The 21,645-nt window shown below is 38.0% G+C and overlaps 2 protein-coding genes across 4 annotated transcripts in view; one reads left to right on the top strand and one right to left on the bottom strand.

Annotated features, from left to right (window-relative positions):
• LOC134753950 (probable nucleoporin Nup54) overlaps positions 1-9,882 on the top strand; it is a 42,836-nt gene extending 32,954 nt beyond the window's left edge. The window contains exons 11-12 of one of the 3 annotated variants that reach the window (XM_063689979.1): positions 8,061-8,148; positions 9,523-9,882. In XM_063689979.1, coding sequence (XP_063546049.1) covers positions 8,061-8,148; positions 9,523-9,656 — 222 coding nt within the window. In that variant the 3' untranslated portion in view covers positions 9,657-9,882. The remainder of the gene's footprint in view (positions 1-8,060; positions 8,149-9,522) is intronic. The other 2 variants (XM_063689980.1, XM_063689982.1) reach the window with 2 other exon arrangements.
• Positions 9,883-16,380: 6,498 nt separating this feature from the next.
• LOC134753892 (zinc finger protein GLI1-like) lies at positions 16,381-19,602 on the bottom strand. The gene is made up of 4 exons (XM_063689854.1): positions 19,408-19,602; positions 18,915-19,123; positions 17,430-17,577; positions 16,381-17,125 (listed from the first exon to the last, which is right to left on the bottom strand). Exons 1-4 carry the CDS (start codon positions 19,534-19,536, stop codon positions 16,418-16,420), a joined length of 1,194 nt encoding a protein of 397 aa, XP_063545924.1. The 5' UTR covers positions 19,537-19,602; the 3' UTR covers positions 16,381-16,417.
• Between the last annotated feature and the right edge of the window lie 2,043 nt (positions 19,603-21,645).

Here is a 21,645-nt window from a genome sequence, read left to right as displayed (position 1 = left end):
AGTGCGTCAAATAGCCCTTTTCGTGCATATGTCGAAAGTTTAAAGGGCCATATGTACTGTAAAACGTTGTACGATACACGTGCGAATAGGTAATTCGCAACTCGTGTCGATTTAAAACACTCCCTGCGGTCGTGTTTTAATTCGCCACTCGTTTCGAATTTCCTCTTTTCCGCACTTGTATCGTAAATAACTATTTCAACACACTTGCTCAAAACGACGTTTTTATTCCACCGATTTTTTGGCTCATAATCCTAGATATTAAAAACACGCGTGCTTTTTCAGTATATAATAACACTCGTGCTCTTTCATTATATTATCTGACTGAGTTAAGAAGGTTAACTAAAGGAACTGATTGCTAATAATATGCATGGAAACGAAGCCTTCTTAATTTGGTCGATTAATAAATTTTTTTTAACCAACTATTAGGTTTCAAATGTTAGTTCAAAGAGGTTTTATCTCACCAAACATAATTTATAGATTAAATGATCTCGTAAATTACATTACTGAATAAACATAACATTTTATCGATTTGATTTCCATCCGTCGGTTAGAAATACGAAAATATTAGCTTTATTACACTTTTTTAATTGGCCGTTTGTCGATTTCGTTCGCGTCAGCCATTTTCCGCATTTGTCATAAAATTGGAATAGTTTTGCATGTTTTTAGGGTTCCGTACCTCAACAGGAAAAAACGGAACCCTCATAGGATCTCTCGTGCGTCTGTCTGTCTGTCTGTCCGTCTGTCACAGCCTATTTTCTCCGAAACTACTGGACCAATTAAGTTGAAATTTGGTAGACATATGTAATGACCGATGACCTATGCCTATTGAGCCACACGCGCGCCGACATGCAAGCCAAACTGGATGACCTACGGCGAGACGCTTTGGAGGTGGGACTAAAGATTAACATCCGGAAGACCCAGGAAATGAGGTGCGGAGCGACGAGCTCGTTGCTGTTGCTCATCGGCACAGAGGGAGTGGAGAAGGTCCACAAGTTTACGTACCTCGGAAGTGTAGTGTCGGAAACAGGAGGGACCGAAGAGGACATCGCTTCGAGAATCGCCAAGGGGAAAGCAACCTTCGCACAGCTCCGTCCAGTATGGCAATCGCGGAAACTGACTAGAAGAGTTAAGCTCAAGATATTCCGGTCCAACGTGAGAACCGTATTGCTGTACGGATGTGAGACGTGGAAGGTCACTAACAACATCTCGCGTCAGCTCCAAGTCTTCATCAACCGCTGTCTTCGCCGTATCCTCGGTGTATACTGGCCCGAGAGAATATCCAACGTAGATCTGTGGGAACGTTGCGGTGAGACTCCGATCGACCAGCAGATCAAACGCCGCAAGTGGAACTGGATCGGCCACACGCTCCGAAGGGACCCGGATCACATCCCGAGGCAAGCCCTAGACTGGAATCCCCAAGGAAAGCGGAAACGTGGTCGCCCTAAGCAATCCTGGCGGCGGACTATCATCGCAGAGGCGGCGACCATTGGCAAGACGTGGAGTGAAATGAAGCGCGAAGCTCAAGACCGAACGGGATGGCGGAGCACTGTGGATGCCCTCTGCCCCATCTAGGGGATATAGGACCATAAGTCAAGACACATATGTAAGTTTGTGACCCAAAGACGAACATGTAAAGTAAACAAATGAACTTTAAACATGGGGGCCACTTTTGGGGGGTAAATGTGATAATTAACAAATAAAGTTTTTCAAACTATATTGTGTTACATATCAAATGAAAGAGCTCATTGTGAGAATCTCAAATGTATTTTTTTGTAATTTTAGGATAAACCATTTTAGAAGCTATTCAAGAAAATAGGCAAAAAATTATCACCCCCCCCCCTTTATCTCCGAAACTACTGGGTCTAAAATTTTGAAAAAATTACACAATATAGATCTTTACCTAAAGATTACAGGAAAACCTATTAGAAATGTGCAGTCAAGCGTGAGTCGGGCTTAATTACTTAGGTTTTGATCCGACCCTTACGGGTTTTTAAAGACTTTTCACTTACGTTTTACATAAAAAATACATTGTTTAAATTGTGTAATGTATGGAACCCTAGGAACGCGAGTCCGATTCGCACTTGGCCGGTTTTTTAGTTTATATATTGACGAAAATGTCATTTGTAGCATTGAAAATACGAGGGGCGTTCAATAAATTCTCGATATTGATATCTTACAACCTTTTTGAGTATTTCTTTTGTTACTGGCCACTAAGAGTCATTCATAGACTTAAAAAAAAAAAGTAAAATTCAAACCGATATGTTCTTGTTTTTCTGCAATTGCCGAACAAACGTGAGCACCATGAGCGATTTAACAATGTTAATTAAATTAGAGCATCGAGCCGTAATAAAATTCTTGACCAATCAGGGTAAAAATCAAAAAACTATAAAAGAAGAAATGGATTGTGTTTACCGTGAGTCTGCTCCTTCTTTATCTACCATTCAAAAGTGGTCAAGTGAATTTAAACGTGGGAGAGAGAGTATTGAAGATGATCCTAGACCAGGCCGGCCTGTAGTAGCTACTTCACAAGAAAATATTATCAAAGTGGAAAAACTTATATTGGAAGACGGCCGAGTGAAGGTAAAATCAATAGCTCAAATAACCGGTCTTTCTGTTGGTACCATACATGATATTATCCATTACCATCTTAATATGTCAAAAGTAAGTGCGAGATGGGTTCCGCGAATGCTGACACCGGTTCAGAAAGATATGCGAGTAGCTTGTTGTTCCGATTTTATTGACCTGTGCGGTGAAAATCCTGATGAGGTGCTGCAAAAGATAGTTACTGGAGATGAAACCTGGGTTCATTATTATGACCCAGAAAGTAAACAGGAGTCCATGCAGTGGCACGTTAAGGGTACAGTTCATCCCAAGAAGTTCAAGGTCATCCCTTCAGCTGGCAAGGTCATGGCCACAATATTTTGGGATTGTGAAGGAATATTACTGATCGATTACAAACAAAAGAGTGTAAATATCACAGGACAGTACTACGCTAATATTCTATGTCAATTAAGGGGTGCAATCAAAGACAAGAGGCGAGGAAAATTAACCAAAGGTGTTCTGCTTCTGCATGACAACGCCCCTGTGCATACTGCTCATATTGCCAAGGCGGCTATTCTTGAATCTGGGTTTGAAACTATTACTCACCCACCGTATAGTCCGGACTTAGCCCCCAGTGACTTCTTTTTGTTCCCCAATCTTAAAAAGGATCTGCGTGGAAATCGATTTTCTGACGATGAAGCGTTGAAGGCGGCAGTGAAGGAGCATTTTGACACCAAAGATAAAAATTATTTTTATGAGGGATTAAAAAAAATAATAGATCGATCTTTTAAGTGTATCAACATAGGGGGGGAGTATATTGAAAAATAAAAATATTAAACTTATCGTATTTGTTTGTTTTCATTCACATACCGAGAATTTATTGAACGCCCCTCGTATATTGAAAATGAAGAACGCATAAAATTGACGCTGCCAGTAATACTAATAGATTCAAGAGCCGAGAACCATCAAAATCGGGTAAAAATTATTGGCGGCATATGTAATTTTTATACAATGGAAAATCAGCAAAAACGCCCAGTCTTTCTTTTAAAACGTACGTGTTGGTAGCTTACTTCAATGAACTGGCGAATAAGTACCCAGCACGCTTTTGTGCAATTATCCGATGTTAAAACTGTAAATCACCATTTTGAAAATTGTACTTTTACTGTTTTGACAAAAAAAAATCTCATTTATAAGTTTTGTTTATTCCTCGCAAGTGTGCTGAAAAACGTAGTATGAAACGCGTGTGCATTGGTCATTACACATATCGACTTTCTTATTGCGCGCTCGCTTACAGCTCGCGCGCACAATATCGCCTCGTGTGTAATAACCAACTTAGCACACTTGTATCACAATAGTTATTTACCATACAAGTGCGGAAAAGAGGAAATTCGAAATGAGTGGCGAATTACCTGTTCGCACGTGAATCGTACAACGTTTTACAGTACATATGGCCCTTTAAACTTTCGACATATGCACGAAAAGTGCTCTTTTACGCACTAGTGCGAGAAAGTAGCACCATATGTACTGTAATGTACTATTACGATACAAGGGCGGGAAAGAGGAAATTCGAAACGAGTGGCGATAAATTAAAACACGACCGCAGGGAGTGTTTTAAATCGACACGAGTTGCGAATTACCTTTTCGCACGTGTATCGTAGGTACAAAGTTTTATAGTACATATGACCCTTTAAACTTTGGCCATATGCACGAAAAGTGCTCTTTACGCACTAGTGCGAGAAAGTAGCACCATATGTACTGTAAAGGTCTTTTTTGCGATACTGGCGCTCTCGTCTACGCGGAACTCTGAAACTTATTTTTTGTAGGGGGGTCTAGTACTGAGTGAATAATTTTGAAAAGCAAGACAGAGTCTACTGCATCACGGCGGTCACTCGCGGTAAATTTGCCCAGTCCTAAACGCGAGTGATTTAATAAATTTCTTTTGTAACCTTTTAATTCCATTAATATGAATAGCGTGAGATGGTTTAGAATAGCGTGAGGTGACTGCGGACATAACTATTGTATAAGATTTTTTGTTAAAAAATATTAAAAGGTTTTCCTACCCGCAAAATGAATTCCACAGGTCCCAATGTGAAGGCCAGCCACACTTACCTCTATGCCACACTAACCCTATTGACCTTACTAGACAATCATAGATACCTTATATATGTTACTTAAAAATAATGACAATATTTCAACTTATGTTTGAGAAAGCTTCATTTGAAATATAAAAATAAAAGTTTTCTAACATGCGCGGACATATTGCCACTTTAACGTTTTTAATAAAGTTCGATTCCTAACAAAATAATAATTAATTGATTAATATAGGCTATCTATTTACGTTGTGTGTAGATATTTATTTTTAAGTTAAAATTTTTTTAATGGTGTTGGGTGATTGGGTAATCTCCCATTGATTGGTGGTGCTTGATGATAAAAACGAACAGTGACAAGTAAGAGTCAATATTCTTCTATAAGCTAATCATAAAAGAATGTAGGCATAATCCAAATAAAAACTATTTATAAATAATGACCCTTACAATTGATTAAGCCGTTTAGTAAAAAGACTAAAACGGCCTGTCGTATTTTTTTGGCGAAACTATAAATTAAGGCGAAAGGAAAAAATCTAACGTACTACTTACTACCGTAACGATAATACGAATATCTATCCTATAATGCAATAGTTAGTTACTTGTTCAGATACGAATACACCTTGCATTTCGTGGAGGTGGTAAATTATTATAACGGTAAATAGTAGGTCTTTAATTCAGAAACTATATACTTACTTACTGTTACTGTCTAGAGCGTATTTCTTCTAAATCGGTAATCAAAAAAATTATGAAAAAAATATATATGAATCTTCATTTATTGTTCAACAAATATAACATTTAACTTTTTTCCTGAAATTTATGGTTTCACCGTAATAAAAATAATACAACGGGCCATTTTGCGGCTAACTTTGGTTATTTCTACTTAACGGCTAAATCAATAAAAAATACTTTTAAACTAACAATAATGTTTTAACAGCTGACGGTCTTTCCACCGCGATACAACCGGCCGACGATTTGTTTTATTAACAATATCATCTAAATTCTAAACTACCATCTGACAAAGTATATGAAATGGGATGCGATGACTGAAAAGATTTTTTTTTACATGTTCATGTCACCAGCTGATGGTCCACCGAGATACAAACGGCTGACAATTTTTTTATTCACATTAGCATCTAAACTATCACGTGTTTCGCTGGCTGCCATTCCTCAACCATACATAGCCGTTAACCACTATATCGGAGTTTTTTTTTTTTATTAGAAAAAGGCAAGCATTTGACCGCAATCTCACCTGATGGTAAGTGCCGATGCAGTCTAGGATGGATCATGCTTACCTAAAAGATGTCTATTCACTCTCGATTTAAAAAGATCCAAGTTATTGTGGCCAAAAAATAAAGAACGGCAGAGCGCTGATTTGGTTGTAGCGCGCTTGTAATATATAATGATGATATTCCCACGTAATGTTTGAGAAAACTTCGAACTTCGAAAAATAATACTAGTTTAACACTAATAGGTAGGTAACAATTCCAAAAATTGTATATAGGTATGTAGGTAGACTAGGTAGTAGGTACTTAATTTTATAAGTTAACTATTAATGGCATTATTTATATTTATTTATTACGGAAAAAAATACTATAATAAAATAAACTCAATGTACGCCTCAATTTAGTACATACCAAGCTCTAGCTATAAATCTTAATCTGTCGAATTGACTTAGGTACTTATTTGTAAGAAACCAGATAAAACACAAATTAACTAATTGAGGCTTGTAAAGTATAATGCATAAGGGAATATATTTTTATTATAATTTACGATCTCCACTAAACGCATTATCTACTCATACTCAAACGACAAAATATCTACAAAAGATGCGAGTATAGCGCCAACCGCGCGCCTCTGGGCTGTAGCTTATTCTTTGAACCTCATTGTGGTGCAGCGGACGAAATTCACGTACGATCGCAGTGAGCGGGGTGCGGGTACAGAGACGCTGATACGTTCAAGGACACATCAGCGACTATCGTCTTAAAATGAGAGCGTATCTTCGATTGTAAGGCGGCGGCTAGGTTTGTGTGACTTACCTAACAAGGTGTCCACTTTCGGGACAATCAGAGAAGTCAGGAAAAAGTCGGGAACGGAAATGATGGTCATGGGAAGCCAGGGAATTTCAAGACAGGTCAGGGAAAAATGAGAAAAAGTTCAAGGCAAGTTCATAAGTACGTAAAAAAACCGGATCGTACTATCTATGGCCTATGCGAAGATCGCAGCATTCGGTGTCGCTTTTAACCACTTGTTCATGCTCAAGCTTTGCTCACAATTTGTGTATGTAATCGGTAATGAAAAATTTCGCGCTCGCTTTTTAAGTTGGTTTTGTTATTAGTGTTATTACCCTATATCGTGTTTGCTTGACCGGACAGATGGGTGATGATTTTAACACATACAAAGTATTTGCCTTTTGATCTATCTAACTTCGATGTGGTTCGGCGTTTGGTCTTGCGGTCGGACTATCGCCGGTTAGGGCGGTTAGGCTAGCATAATATTTAATTATTGAGAAGTTCAAATTTGCAGCACTCACGGAGCGTAGCTTTTAGGCTCACTGTAAATTTGCTGGGGGTGGGTGGGCAAGCTTTGGTCTTTAACCGGAAATTGGCATTAAGCCTTAAAGCCCGGTACTATTAACCACTATTTAAATAATACTCCTAAACCAGAGCGCGAGGTAATAGGCCGAACCAAACCCCCCAGGCTATCTATGCTGGTGGCCGCTTATTGTGTGTTTGTTTGCCACCGAATAAGAGTAAAAAAATCTTCTTAAAAGATGTTCATACTTTACGGAAATAAGTTTCAATGTAAGCATTTTTGGTCAGGGAAATTAGAGAAATTGGTCATGGAAAGTCAGGGAAAAGTCAGGATTTTTTTCTGGGTTTGTAGTGGGCACCCTGCTTAAGCAAACGCGTCTCGGCATCGCGTCTGTAATATTATATTACAGACATCACAAGAGCTAGCGAATTAGTTTAAATAGCTTTTATAAATCGACATACTTACTTAATATTGTTTACGACAGTCATTTAGGAGTATTTAAGTAGAGCCTATAGGAGTATTTAAGTATATAGTAGTGAATGTAGGCAGGCTCGGATTTAGAGACCTAGGGCCCCTAGAATGTCATAAGCACTTAGAATTTATGGGGGGCCTCCTTCTCCATCTGAAAACCATTGCTTGGTTGCCTGAGACCCTAGGCCCGGGCCTTGTGGGCCTAGATGGAAATCCGGCTCTGAATTTACTGATCTTAGGAAGGTTCTACTTAAGAGTTACGTATTATGGAAACTAGTTACAAACAAACTGATGGGTACATTCGACTTTCGTTGGTGCTTGGACCAGCAAATTTTGAACAAAGTATGCGTTAGACGAACCATTGACTTTGTTAGACAGCGGGACTTCTGTATGAACATTGTACGATGAAAATATTTTGAATTGGCACAGGGCCGCCTGAACGAGTTGCTGAGCGCTGTGCGACTGCAGCGGAGCGCCATCGGCAGCGGGTCCCATGAGCGGTACCAACTAGATCCAGGTAACTTATCTTTGCGGGTCGATTCAACAATTCGTACTAACTTGGCTGTCAAGGTTTCGTGTTTCAAGAAAAATCAAGTCAAACACACACACACACACACACACACACACACACACACACACACATACTTCTTATTGTTGTGTGCTGGCTCTCATTTCGGAAGCTAACAAGTATAAATTAACAGTTAATAGAACAAAAAAAAAATGAATTTTTAAAGTATAATGAAAATCACCGTAGTATTTAGCTTTGTCTCCGTAACTATACTCTGTTGTTAAACTAAAAGCTGGACGTGTTTGTACGAAATAAAAAATTACAACATTGTATACGTTTTAAATATTCAATGTGTAGGTAAATTACGTTATCAACTTATTAGCAAAGGCATCGTGAATCTCGTAACAAATTAAAAATAATGTTTTTTTTTATGAATCAATAGAAAGAGTCAATAAGACATATAAGCCTTACCGTGAAAGGATACATCGCTACGGCTGCAGTTTCTTTAAACATGGCTATGAATTTGATTAAATGTACTGCGCTTCATATTTTTTTTATATTAAAGGTAAATCATATTTTTCTTATTTAGCCGTATAAATAGTAAGCATAGAATTTGGTTAACCTTTTAGACGTCATTGTCATACCTAAAGTGTGGACACGAAAAAATCCGATCATGCGTGACATGGTGAATCTTTTAAATGAATGTGGATTTTCAAGCAGTACCTCTCTTTTAATAATTTGTGGATATCAAACCACACCATAAAAATACAACCATAATATAACCTTAGGTTGTCTGTGACTTTCAGCAACATATACTCCACCGTGCCTATATTCCTTTGAACATCGTCTTCTGGCAGTGTTTACCAAGTTTTCCTGTTAAAAATATTTTTAATTTATTTTTAACTAAGATAACCTAAATTATACCTTATTACGTCCTCTTTTCATGATAGCAAACATTTTTTTTATTGTATTCAATTTGAGATAGTCCTGAGGCTTTTTTAACTTTGGTAAGTTTGTCTTTTCGACAAAAAAATACCTCCCATACAAACACAATTTTCAGTGCTTGGAGTAGAAGTCTTCTTGACTGCTACAAATAGAAAAGTTGCAAAAAAATTTTTTTTAATAATATAATATTCTATTATTCTCTCGATTATTCTCTTATAATGCAGTATGATATCCGCACATTATTACAAAAAAAATTGCTGCTTGAAAAACGACATTCATTTAAAAGATTGACCGCGTACTAACGGCATCATAGGTACTTAAATGATCTTTGGATTTTTTTTTACCTAAGAATTACGAAGGTATAAGCGACAATACACGACACAGGTGTAAATGTACCACAACTCACGCTATTATCTCTTTCTCTCTCTTACCCACTAGGTGCACAAGAAGACTTGAAACAATTCCTGACACTACAGCAGCGCGGCATGGCTCACCTCCTAGACACGGCATGGAAGGACTTGGACGCGCTAAACACGATCACGGAAGGCATGTCCCGCCTAGTACGAGCCTAGCGAATCACCTCATGGCTATGACTACTAATTTGACCCAACCTTGTTGAAAGATTGTCACGACACGCCCTTAGAGAATCAAGATTAAATTAGACTGAGGTACGAAGATTGAAAAGTGCAAAACATTAACTGATGGGTGTCATTGTGTTTTATTATGTTGTGGATTATGTGAAATGATACACTTGAAATACGAAGTTTTTATTAATAATAATAGGCTATTTGGCTAATTTTTGTAAATGGTTTTAATTGATTGTTTTAAATTAAATTAAATAAAATAAGCCTTTTATTTTTCTCATTTTTGTACATGCATAACATTTTTTTCATTTACATGCAACAAACAAATAAATTTTTACTTTTCACCTTAGCAGATCGAACAAAGCCTACTTTCGTCACTCCCTGGAGTGAGGAAGGTGCGACTTTCCTCACTCCAGGGAGTGAAACAATGTAGCTTTTTAATTTAGTGAAGGCCATGAACTTAATACTTTTATTACATTTTTTTATGGTATGGTACGGTACGGTACGGTACGGTACGGAACGGTACGGTACGGTCCGGTCCGGTCCGGTCCAGTCCCGTCCCGTATCGTATCGTATCGTATCGTATCGTACATATTATAATACTTTTTTTTTCTGTTTATTCTGTGAAATTCGAAACACATTTTAACCTTTAATATGTTCTCACTACTGAGGTGAAAAATTATGTGTGCAACACGAGAGCAAAGTTATTTTACATCTCGTGTTTTTGAGTCCCTCGCTACGCTCAAGATTCTACCTTAGAATCATTCGCTTTCTCGGGACTCAAAATAAACACTCGCAAGAAAAACCAACTTTCCTCTCTTGTTGCACAAATAACTATTAAACATTTCAATTTACAGTGACATTATTATTAATTATTTATTTGAATTTATAACTTACGTAATTTAATTGTGACAGAACATTTAATTATTTATTTACTTATATTATTATTATTAATTCATGCACTGAAAATAATTTATATTTTTTCCAAATGAGAACCCCTCTGTAGGGTAAAGGCCTCCTCCAATTTTGCCCATTGTTTCCTGTCCTTTGCTTTTGTTTGCCATTTTTCTCCCGCTATGTCCTTAATGTCATCGACCCACCTTCTTAATGGTTTTCCACGTTTTCTTTTTCCTTTGGGTCCTTTCCATGCTACGGTACGGCTCGTCCATCGGTTGTCTTCTGTTCTGGCGAGGTGTCCTGCCCATTTCCATTTCAACCTCATAGAGTGGAGTAAGAAATCATTTTGTTTGGTTAATTTTCTTATCTTTGTGAGGCGTACCTTATCTTTTCTTCGAATTTTTAGGATGGATCGTTCCATGTTTGATTGACATATTCTGATTTTTTCCTTTACTTCTTTTGTATATGTCCATGTTTGTGAGCCGTACGATAAGCAAGGGAGGATGCCACTATCCATTACTTTCTTTTTTACAGTAAGTGGCATATCTCCTTTTAATATTTCTTTGTGGGCCCAGTATTTTTGCCATGAGATATTTATTCTTCTATTTATTTCTTCCAGATGGTTGTCCCTACTAAAATACACTTGTTTTTCGAGATATACATATATAAGTATTTACATATTCAAGACTTTCATCCTTTATCTTTATCGGTGGTTTTGAATAATTGGTCATAAGTTTAGTTTTTGCAGATTCATTTCCAGTCCCACATTTGCACTCTCGACCTTTAGGTGATGTATCATTTGTTCTAGTTGTAAACCTGTATCCGAGAATAGTATTATATCGTCTGCGAAGCGTAAATGACTGAGATAATTTTCGTTTATTTTTATGCCAAAGGTTTTCCAGTTCAGTTTTTTGAATATCATCTCTACTACAGCAATAAAGAGCTTGGGCGATAGAGGGTCGCCTTGTTTTACGCCTCTCTTGATTTTTATTTCCGGGCCAGTTGATTTAAGGCTAACTCTGCTAGTGCTGTTGTCGTAGATGTTTTTATTATATTACAGTAAGTTTCGTCTATATTGTTCGCTTTCAGTGCCTCCCATATGGAAATGTGTGATATAGAGTCGAAAGCTTTTTGATAGTCTATGATAGCTAAGTAAAGAGGCCTTCGGAATTCCCTGTATTTCTCTATTATGCTTTCCAGAGTTTGAATATGGTCGACGGTTTAGTAGCCTTTACGAAATCCTGCTTGCTCTACTGGCTGATTATTGTCAATTTTTGCCGATATTTTGCTTAGGATGCATTGGGAGAACAGTTTGTAGAGGCTCGGTAGTAAGCTGATAGGTCGATAATTATGTCGATAATTATTTGGATCACCCTTCTTGTACAATAATATTATATTTGATTTAGTCCATTGTTCGGGTACTTTCTGCTCTTCAGTTACCATATTGAATATACCATACTACGTCGGTGGCAAACAAGCATACGGCCCGCCTGATGTTAAGCAGTCTCCATAGCCTATGTACGCCTGCAACTCCAGAGGAGTTACATGCGCGTTGCCGACCCTAACACTCCTCTCCCTCGAGCTCTGAGAACCTTACTCACCGGCAGGAACACAGAACACTATTAGTAGTAGTTTACCGGTTCGTTCGCAAAAAGCTTATTTTTAGAGGTTTAGAAATTATCATCGGATTGCATCCAACTACGTAAGACGGGTAAATACGGGTAGATAGATATGTATAAAAATATCTGAACACGCACTTTAAGGTCTTGATAATAGGGTCTTTGTTCAGACATGTGTATACCTTGGCCGCTAGGCCGCTTATCTGTTGGCAACTGTAAACCGATTATTGTAAGCTTAATGTGAACGTGTTTTTAAAGGTACCTACTCCTAAGTAACCCGTGTCAATACCAGTATCATAGAGTAACTTATACTAGAGCGGTACTGTCATAGTAAATTTTGTAACCCCAGTAAATTCACTGCCATCTGTCGACACACTTTAAAACTAAAAATGTTGATTTATAAAAATACGATAAAATGTATTTAAATATGGATAAATGTTTTTTTTTATTTGCATTAATTATTTTTATGATTTTGACCCATGTTATTTCACTGATATGCGTTAAAATTGTTAAATAACAAACGAAACAGTCAACGCCATCTATACGACAGTAGGCCAAAGCTAGTAGCGCCCTCTGATCGAGAATCAAATTTTCTTGATTTTCGAGGCACGTTTTTTCCTTAGACTGTATCCATCTATTACGGAGTTATATCTATCGTTGCCAGTATGCTAGTATAATTCTATCCCATCATGCATAACAGCTGAAACATCCATTGAAAACCCGTATTTCCGCGCAACAAATTCCAAATTCAAACTGGGGCGCAGACTTAACAGGGCCGATATGTACAACAGTATAAAGGTCCTGTAAAATAAAAAATAAAAAAATAAAAATACCGGTTAAGTGCGAGTCAGACTCGCGCACCGCGGGTTCCGTACTTTTTCGTATTTGTTGTTATAGCGGCAACAGAAATACATCATCTGTGAAAATTTAACTGTCTAGCTATCACGGTTCGTGAGATACAGCCTGGTGACAGACAGACGGACAGCGGAGTCTTAGTAATAGGGTCCCGTTTTTACCCTTTGGGTACGGAACCCTAAAAAAACGGGCCCATTTCTCGAACGTTATTAGTCTAATATTATTAGTGTGTTGCCATGGTATCCCATAAGACTTCACAGTTCATCGACTAATATTAGTCTCACATTAGTCTAATAGCGTTCGAGAAATGGGCCCCTGGTTTTCCAAGGGTTGTTACGGCTGTTATGTTTGGTGGCGCAAAATCGTGGTTGGCAAAATGTTGATCACTTTATTACGTTGTCATCAATACATAGTATAAAACAAAGTCGCTGCCTGCTGTCTGTCTGTCCCTATGTATGCTTAGATTTTTAAAACTACGCAACGGATTTTGATGCGTGTTTTTGATAGTGATTCAAGAGGAAGGTTTATATCTATAATACATCAGCATTGCACCCGTGCGAAGCCGGGGCGGGGCGCTAGTTAGTAAATAAATTAGACAAATTGATTTCAATTCGCTTTGCTGAATTCAATTTATGGGTATCCTGTTGTATTGTACTTATGACATGGATATAGAGCTTATTCTGTTCGACTTAAGCCAATGTAGCGTCCACAAAAGCCCTTATTAACACCAAATATTCATTAGTTTTTCTAGATGAGTAGTCTAAGACAATTTCGTTCTTCGAATTTGACAGGTACACAAGAAGGCGCTGCACGGCTCCGTACGTTATGCGGTAACTCTGGACGTCAAAAATTGACATTTGGCAATTCAGTGACTACAAAATATATGGCGCAGTACAGCGCCATCTTTTACGACTGTCAAATTAGGGGACAGGTTTGTTTTCTTGGATCGCTCTATCACAAAAAACAAAGAGTTTGTTAACATTTTTCCAGGCCGCTCTAATATAGAAGGTTTTCTCAAAATATCCGAATATATTCCAAATAGTTAGGTTATGGTAATCCATTTGAAAATAATCTCATTTTGGGAATGTCAATCTAATTTGAACCTTCAATAAAATTGTTAAGGTTGAAATTCTATTGACAAGTAAATATGTGGTCGATAGATCGTACCTACTATTATTAGGGCCATCTTGCTTCATCTAGGGTTAGCCAATAACTCGGGGTTAACCGTTGAAACTCGGAGTTACCAGTACAATTTAACCCTGTTAACTGCTAACTGTTAACTCCGAGTTAGTGGCTAACCATGGATGGTGCAAGTGGCACTTACTATGTCTGGATAAGGGAAAAACTTGGTCAAACTTATGGACATTATAAATATTATCACAAGAAAGTTCAACATTATCACAGGCCGACTGTGTATCCTAAAATTATGTTTTTATGTTTTATTCATCGCTGACCAATTGGCCATGTATTACAGTTTATTATTAAGTGCCAGTTGCACCATCCGCACTTTACAGAGTGATCAACGTCACCCGGCGCGCCGCGACGGTTTACTACAGTGAACGGAAATAAAACGTGGAAGCATTCTGTCCACTCAATTATAGCCCAACGTAAACTACCCAAAGGTGGGCGGTACTTACAAACTACCCAATTAGCAACCTCAGTTCGACCGAGATGACAGTCAGTGACAGATGGCTAAATCGGTGTATAAAAACGTTTTTTCTCCCTCACTAGCTCGGAAAGTTGTCTTTTATCCTTCAAAGCAAGCGGGGAAAATCGCGTTTTATCCACTAGTGGGGAAAGTATTTTGACCTTGGATTGGGCGTGTTTAAGTAGCTTGACCGATAAAAAAACGTAAAACGCTCATGGTAATGGTTCGTTCGATATTAATTATCATTAAATAAATGGTTTGAGTCTAATAAAAAATACCAAATTTAGCTTTATTTAATGAATTTAAGTCATAAACCTTAAAATTTCATAAGAAACGTTTGTTTTTTATAATGATGTTAAATATTATTCTGAACGCACAAGTTGAGTCGATGCAATTTCAAAACGCATCGTTGACATTTCATACGTCAGAAATGTCAACATTGTCAACAATTTTTTTACTTAAAAACTTCTCGCGTAAATATACACAACTTCCAGTTTTCTGTTATAATTTCGTAAAAAAATTAGTAATTCCAGTGATGAAGATGATCTAACGCCTGTGGATGTTGCACTTTCCTCGCTATAGTGAGGTGAAAAGTTTTGTGTTACACACGGGTGCAAATGTATTTTACTTCTCGTGTGTTGAAACACTCGCGGATAAAATACAAATTTGCACCCTTGTATAACAAATAACTATTTTTTAAATTAAAAATGTCTTCATGTGTCGTGAAGTGGTGCAGAAGTTATTTTGCTCATACCTAGGACAGTGGAATCACTTTTCACGTGTAAGTAAACAGATTCCGATCAACGGTCTTTCCACCGCCACACAACCGCTGCTAAAAAAAAGCTGATGGTTTATTTTATTTAAAATATCATCTAAATTATCATCTGACACAATATCAATCAAGAGGCAATGACTGAAAAAAATTTTTTTTTACATATCCTGTCATCTACTGACGGTGTTTCCACCGCGGTACCGGTGACTATTTTTTTAATTTGTGATAGCATCTAAACTATCATCTGACAAAGTATCAGCCGGGAGGCGATGACTGACGATATATGTTCCTGGCCCACTGTCTATACAAATTGATAATAAAATGTATCTAGCCATAAAAAAAAATTTATAGCGGAATATGTTTACACAACAATGACTATATACTTATGTTGGGTTAGTCTGTCATTTCATAACAACATTTTAAGTATTTTAACTAGTTATCTTTTAATCTGCACAAAAGTATTATACGTGGATTATTTGACTGGTTCTTCAGTGTATGGCATAAACAAACCTATCCCTGTCCAGGTCATATTCTAATCATAATGTATGAACCGCGAACTCTCAGCGGCGAGTACGTACAGCAAGAAGGTTAATAGCGTACTCTGTAAACGTATCGTCTTATTTGAACTATTTAACGATGACAAACAGTTTGGTCAACCGATGCTAAGTATGTTATTTGCAAAATAAAAAGATGACGATTAAAACAGGTAGTCTTCTTTTTAATATAATATTAAGTTTGTACAAAGCATTATGTATTTTATCTCACGTGAAAACTCACCTCGTCATGTAAAATATTTGCTTAGTGATAAAGATATGCTGAATACGATGAATATCAGCAACAGTGTAAATGTTTGATCTGTCTCGCGCAAGTACCGGGAATGACTATATTTTTAATAATTAAGGAAAAAATAAGAACATCACATTACTATATAAAAATAATTTATTTAATACTGCCAATACTATCTTTTGTTGCTTAAATCTAACGGCAAGTCTAGGCGAGGGGCTTTTTTGTCAAAGGGGTTGCTCTCCCGTTTGGTGCATTTTAAGTTTAACGGCATATCCGACACTGGCTTCACTTCCGCAAGCTCCATGACTTCTGGAAAAGCTTCGATTCGGGGTTCCTCGTACGTGTATATTTTTTCCCCGATTGCAGGTCTTAGTACTGGACAGCTGGCGCCGTTGCAGTAATAGCTTCTGTAGGCGTGCTCATACATCTGCGTGTACTCTAAATACGACATTTCGTTAATAGGCAATCTCAACGGGTACATAGTTTCCAGTGGTCTTGTGTAGACTGGCTCCAAAATGGGCGGGTACGGCGCGGTCGGTATCGTATCGCTCATGGGTAGTATAGGATTGTAAGGTGGTATCGTAGGTGAGGTATTTCTTGGTGGAGAGTACTGGATACGCATTGGTGATGTGGACTGTATGTTGTTGTAAGAGAAGCTGTTTTCCTTTGCCGGCGAGCTGGCCTCGGCCTCGGGGCTGTGCGTTTCTGGCGTGTGTTTGGACGTGAAGTGTTTGTAGGTTTTGACGTGTTTCCTGAGGCTGGAGGGGTCCGTGTATCTCTTGTTGCAGCCGGGAACCTTGCAGCAGTATGGCTTGTCTACCGTGTGGGTACGCGTGTGTTTGAAGCGGTCGCTTGAGTTTGAGTATGCCTTGCCGCAACCCTGTTGACAATAAATATATTTTTAACTACAATATTTCTAGCCCGTTGTAAAATTACATTTGGCTTGCAAACATGCATTCTATAAATAGTAAATCTACTATATACATTCATGTTTGTCTGTATACGTATTTTGTTGTTATCCTTTCGCTACGTACCTATAAAAAACATAAGGCCTGATGGACAGGCTAGTTAATTTTTTGAAATTGTCACAGGTGAGGGAAGATAAAAGGCACTGGCAGTATTTAGGTACATGTGCAGTAAATAAAACCTTGTAAAATGATAAAAAGTACAAATGGAATAATTACCTCATAAGGGCAGACGTAGGGCTTTTCACCCGAGTGTGATCTTAGATGGATCTTAAGGTTCTCTGCCCTGGAGAAACTCTTGCTGCACTGGTTGCACGTGTGCGGTCGCTCGTTCGTGTGCGTCCTTATGTGCACGAGCATCTTGTACCTGTTGACAAACAAACGCAAGTTCAGTGTTTATGTTCATTCACATGCATGCACTAATTTACTTACCGCCCCGGCTTGGCACGGGCAAAGAGGATATAATAAGATAGAGTGGTACTGTCATAGTAAATTTTGTAACCGCTGTAAATTCACTGCCATCTATCGACATACTTTAAAACTAAAAATGAAGATTTATAAAAATACGTTAAAATGTATTTAAATATGGATAAATGTTTTTTTTGTATTAATTATTTTTATATGATTTTGACCCATGTTCTTTTACTGATGTGCGTTAAAATTATAAATAACAAACGAAACGGTCAGCGCCCTCTATATGAGAGTAGGCCAAAACTAGTGGCGCCGTCTGATCGAGAATCAAATTTTCGTGATTTTCGAGGCACGTTTTTTCCTTAGACTGTATCTATCTATTACGGAGTTATATCTATCTTTGGCACGGGTTACCCTTAACAAATTATACACCTAAACCTTCCTTAAAAATCGCTCTATTGATAGGTGAAAACCGCATGAAAATCCGTTCAGTATTTTGGAGTTTATCGTAAACATACAGACAGACGCGGCAGGGACTTTTTATAATATAATATGTATAGATGTTTAAGAGTGAAGAGGTAACAGACAACAGACTGAAATACTTTCGCATTTATAATATTAGTAGGGAATATACAGGGTGAAGGAAACATTCTTTTATTTTGAATAAGAAACAAAACTGCATTCAGTTTTTTCATTTTTTTCTGTAATTTCGCTTGTCTAAAAATATTCTTGAGTACTAAATGTTCGATTTTATGGATATTTTGTACGACAGACGAGTGTAAGGCCTAATATTAATGTTTCTTGAAAATAGCGTGTTTATTTTTTTTTAAATTTTTAGTCGGTTCGATTCCCGGGTGAAACAAGCGAATTTCAAAAAATCTTTAAATGCAGTTTTGTTTCTTTAAAAAAATAATAGAATGTTTCCTTTGAGCAAAATAGGCTAACTTAAGGTTTTAAGGCACTTTCCCTCCAGGGCCCATTCATTCTTTCCACACTATATTATATTAGTAGGGAGGGATGTATAATTGTATAGCGGACGCGGTAATCTTCTTAACAGTGAGGTTGAGCTTGTTTCTTAAAATCGCATGGCAGCTGTACAACAAAAAATATAAGTGTAACCAATGTCAAAACAACCTACGTTTAAACTAAAAATTGAAGGGTTGATATGTAACTTATTCAAAACTAGGAAGCTACGGTCATGGCGCTACGCCGTAGCCCGTAGCCGGTTGAAGTTTCCGTGTAGCAAAACTCTTCTGCTCCGAAGAGCTTTTTACTTTCTAAATAGATACTAACCGTGCATTAAATCCTCTCTGAGGCCTGGTGCAGTCGCGCCAACCGCAATAAAAGAGGCCATCCCTGTGAGCAAGTGCGTGTGCGCGCGCGACGTGCGCGGACAGCCGCGCGACGCTGCCGAAGTGCGCGCCGCAGCCGCGCCAGCCGCACGCAACCTCGAGTGGCTCGCGCTCTGGCGACGACCCTCCTGACGACGACTCCTCGTCAATCTGTATAAACAAAACACCATCGTCCATCGTTACTTTCTTGATCGACATTGCTAAAGGACATAAGTCGGCAGGGATGTCGTGCGAAAAACGTCCTAGAGTCATAAGCGAAAAACAAGTATCTAAAATGAAAGTATTAATTTGGAAAGGTGATTTCTGACTCCGAAACAGATACTTTGGATTCAACAAACGATAAGAGAAATTCCAACTAATATTTGGTATATCTAAGTATCTAAGAGAGAAATTCATATTTTTTATATTGATGAATAATCTGGTATAAAAAATACCTGTGTTTGTACTGCAGGTAACATCACTGGTCTAGCAATGTAGGGCGCGAAACGGTCCGCGGGCATCCACCGTTGCACCCTGCACCCCTCCCCGGCCACATCCGGTCTCCATTGCGGAAAAACTAACATTATATGGATCACTTTCGCTTCGATATTAGAACGTGGTCACCGTTCGGCATACACCGACACAATGATGGCTAGCGCGCGCAGCGTTTACTTATAAAACATCTCCGAGTGACAACGTGCTGATAAGCGGACGTATCCCCCGCGAATATGCTCCACGTTCCCCTTGGGCAAACTGGTTAAAACTATACCGATCTGTATGGCGAGCGGTTAATGAGCTTGTTTTGTTATTGCTGGTGTTTCGATTATCATTTGCGGTTTGTAATAGGGGCTATATTTGAACAGCAGAGTTGTAAAAGACGGTTAGCGAGCGCCCTGTGGTAGTGTGGCCGAGTGTTATCGGCAGCCGCCTGCTGCGGCCGCCGGCCAGTTATTACCAGTCTGATAGGCCGTAGTTCAATAGGTGACTGATACGCAGTCAGTGTGAAGCGATCTCGAGCTGGTTCTTAGTATGAATCCCTTCATGATTTCATCGCTTTAGTTTAAAGTCCACTCGTACTCGCGGAAGGGCTAATTAATAGGTATGACATTAATTAAATTAACTCCTAACTTCAGCATCATCATCATCATCATGTCAGCCGATAGACGTCCACTGCTGGACATAGGCCTCCCCCAAGGCTCGCCACTCCGACCGAACCTGTGCCGCTCGCATCCACCGAATTCCCGCGACTAATTACTACTCTAACTTAGGTAACATAAATGATATTTGTGATTATTCTATTGTACCTAATTGTAAGTAGCTAATTTGGATTATTTTCTTTATTTTTATTGATTTCCTAATACATTGTAATTTTTAAAATCGTTGACATTAATCATTACGTGAATTGGAATAATTTATTGAAATGTGAATATTAATTTATGATACTTTTGTAATTAATTATTATTATCAATTATTATGTAACTTAATGTAACGGACAGTGTATGATCAATACCAAATAAAAATCTTTCTATCTATCTAAACTTACAAAACATTCGGGATAATTCCCAAAACATAAATATAAATAAAACAGTTGTACATGAATGTGAGGCATACAGTATTTAGTATTTTTAGTTATTTTTAGTAGTTTTTTTTGTATTCATCATTTTTTAATCGCACCTCGTATAACTCTATCGGTGCCGTCGCGTCGGACACATTTGGACTTTGTTATTCAGTATTCAGTATTCATTTATTTCTTGCTTCCATGGTACATTTTTGGGTAGTATTTACATATTTCTTATGGTATCACATGGACCCTGAATAGGGTGTAGCAAATACAGATAATTAAATTAAATTACAGTTACTTAACTATATCTAGTGGCTTTTACAAACTTATAACTACGTATATAAACTTTGCCACCAACATTATAAAATGCAATCTGTTGATCTAAATATTAACTGAAAATAACCAATTGTCATCGGTATATATAACTGCGTAGGTGAAATAAAGCTGTTGCACAATGAATGACAATGATGTATGTAAGTACTGAATAAGAGATCAATTAAGGGGCCCACTGACTATCAGTCCGCCGGACGATATCGGCATGTCAGTTGTTCGGAACTGTCAAATTTTTGTTCTAACTGACAGGCCGATATCATCCGGCGACCTGATAGTTAGTGGGCCCCTTTTTAGGTCTTATATTTTTATGATTTTATTATTGGGCCGGAAAAGGCCTTATTGCTGCCATTTGTCCTTGTCTGTTTGTGTTGATTACCTACGCTTTTATATACAAAAAATAATGTAACATGAAATGAGACCCGGACAAAGTATGTCAACATTGGTTTTATTGTTTAAGCTTTTTTCTTGGCTATTAGTACCTATCACTAATTCATAGTGCTTATTTAATAAATATGGGAAATGAGGCTTTTTTTCGTGTATTCCTTTGCCTACCTATACATACCTGTAGAGTGGAGGCGCGACGAACACATCAGTTGGGTAAGCCGGAGCTTGGTTGGCTAGATTTTTTTCAAATTGTCGTTTTATGAACGCCCGAATTGCTACCTTTGTATGGGTGGTAGGTATATTTGCTAAGCCAAGCAAGTATTACTTTACAAGAAAACTGCACTGGGTAGGGTAGGTATGCCTACTCAGCCAAATAAAACACTGCCTAGCGCCATCACAGAATATTGATTATTAT

The sequence above is a fragment of the Cydia strobilella genome, chromosome Z, assembly GCF_947568885.1.
Source record: "Cydia strobilella chromosome Z, ilCydStro3.1, whole genome shotgun sequence".
Lineage (NCBI taxonomy): Eukaryota > Metazoa > Arthropoda > Insecta > Lepidoptera > Tortricidae > Cydia > Cydia strobilella.
This window is presented reverse-complemented; position numbering and strand designations above follow the sequence as displayed.

Bases quoted from the DNA above. Each gene is read 5' to 3' on its own strand.
- LOC134753892 (XM_063689854.1), bottom strand. From the start codon at position 19,536: ATGTTAGTTTTTCCGCAATGGAGACCGGATGTGGCCGGGGAGGGGTGC. The intron at 17,578-18,914 runs GTTAGTATCTAT...GTTTGTCAACAG, and splicing joins CAGAGAGGATTTAATGCACG to GTACAAGATGCTCGTGCACA. The intron at 17,126-17,429 runs GTAATTATTCCA...TATTGTCAACAG, and splicing joins CCTACGTCTGCCCTTATGAG to GGTTGCGGCAAGGCATACTC.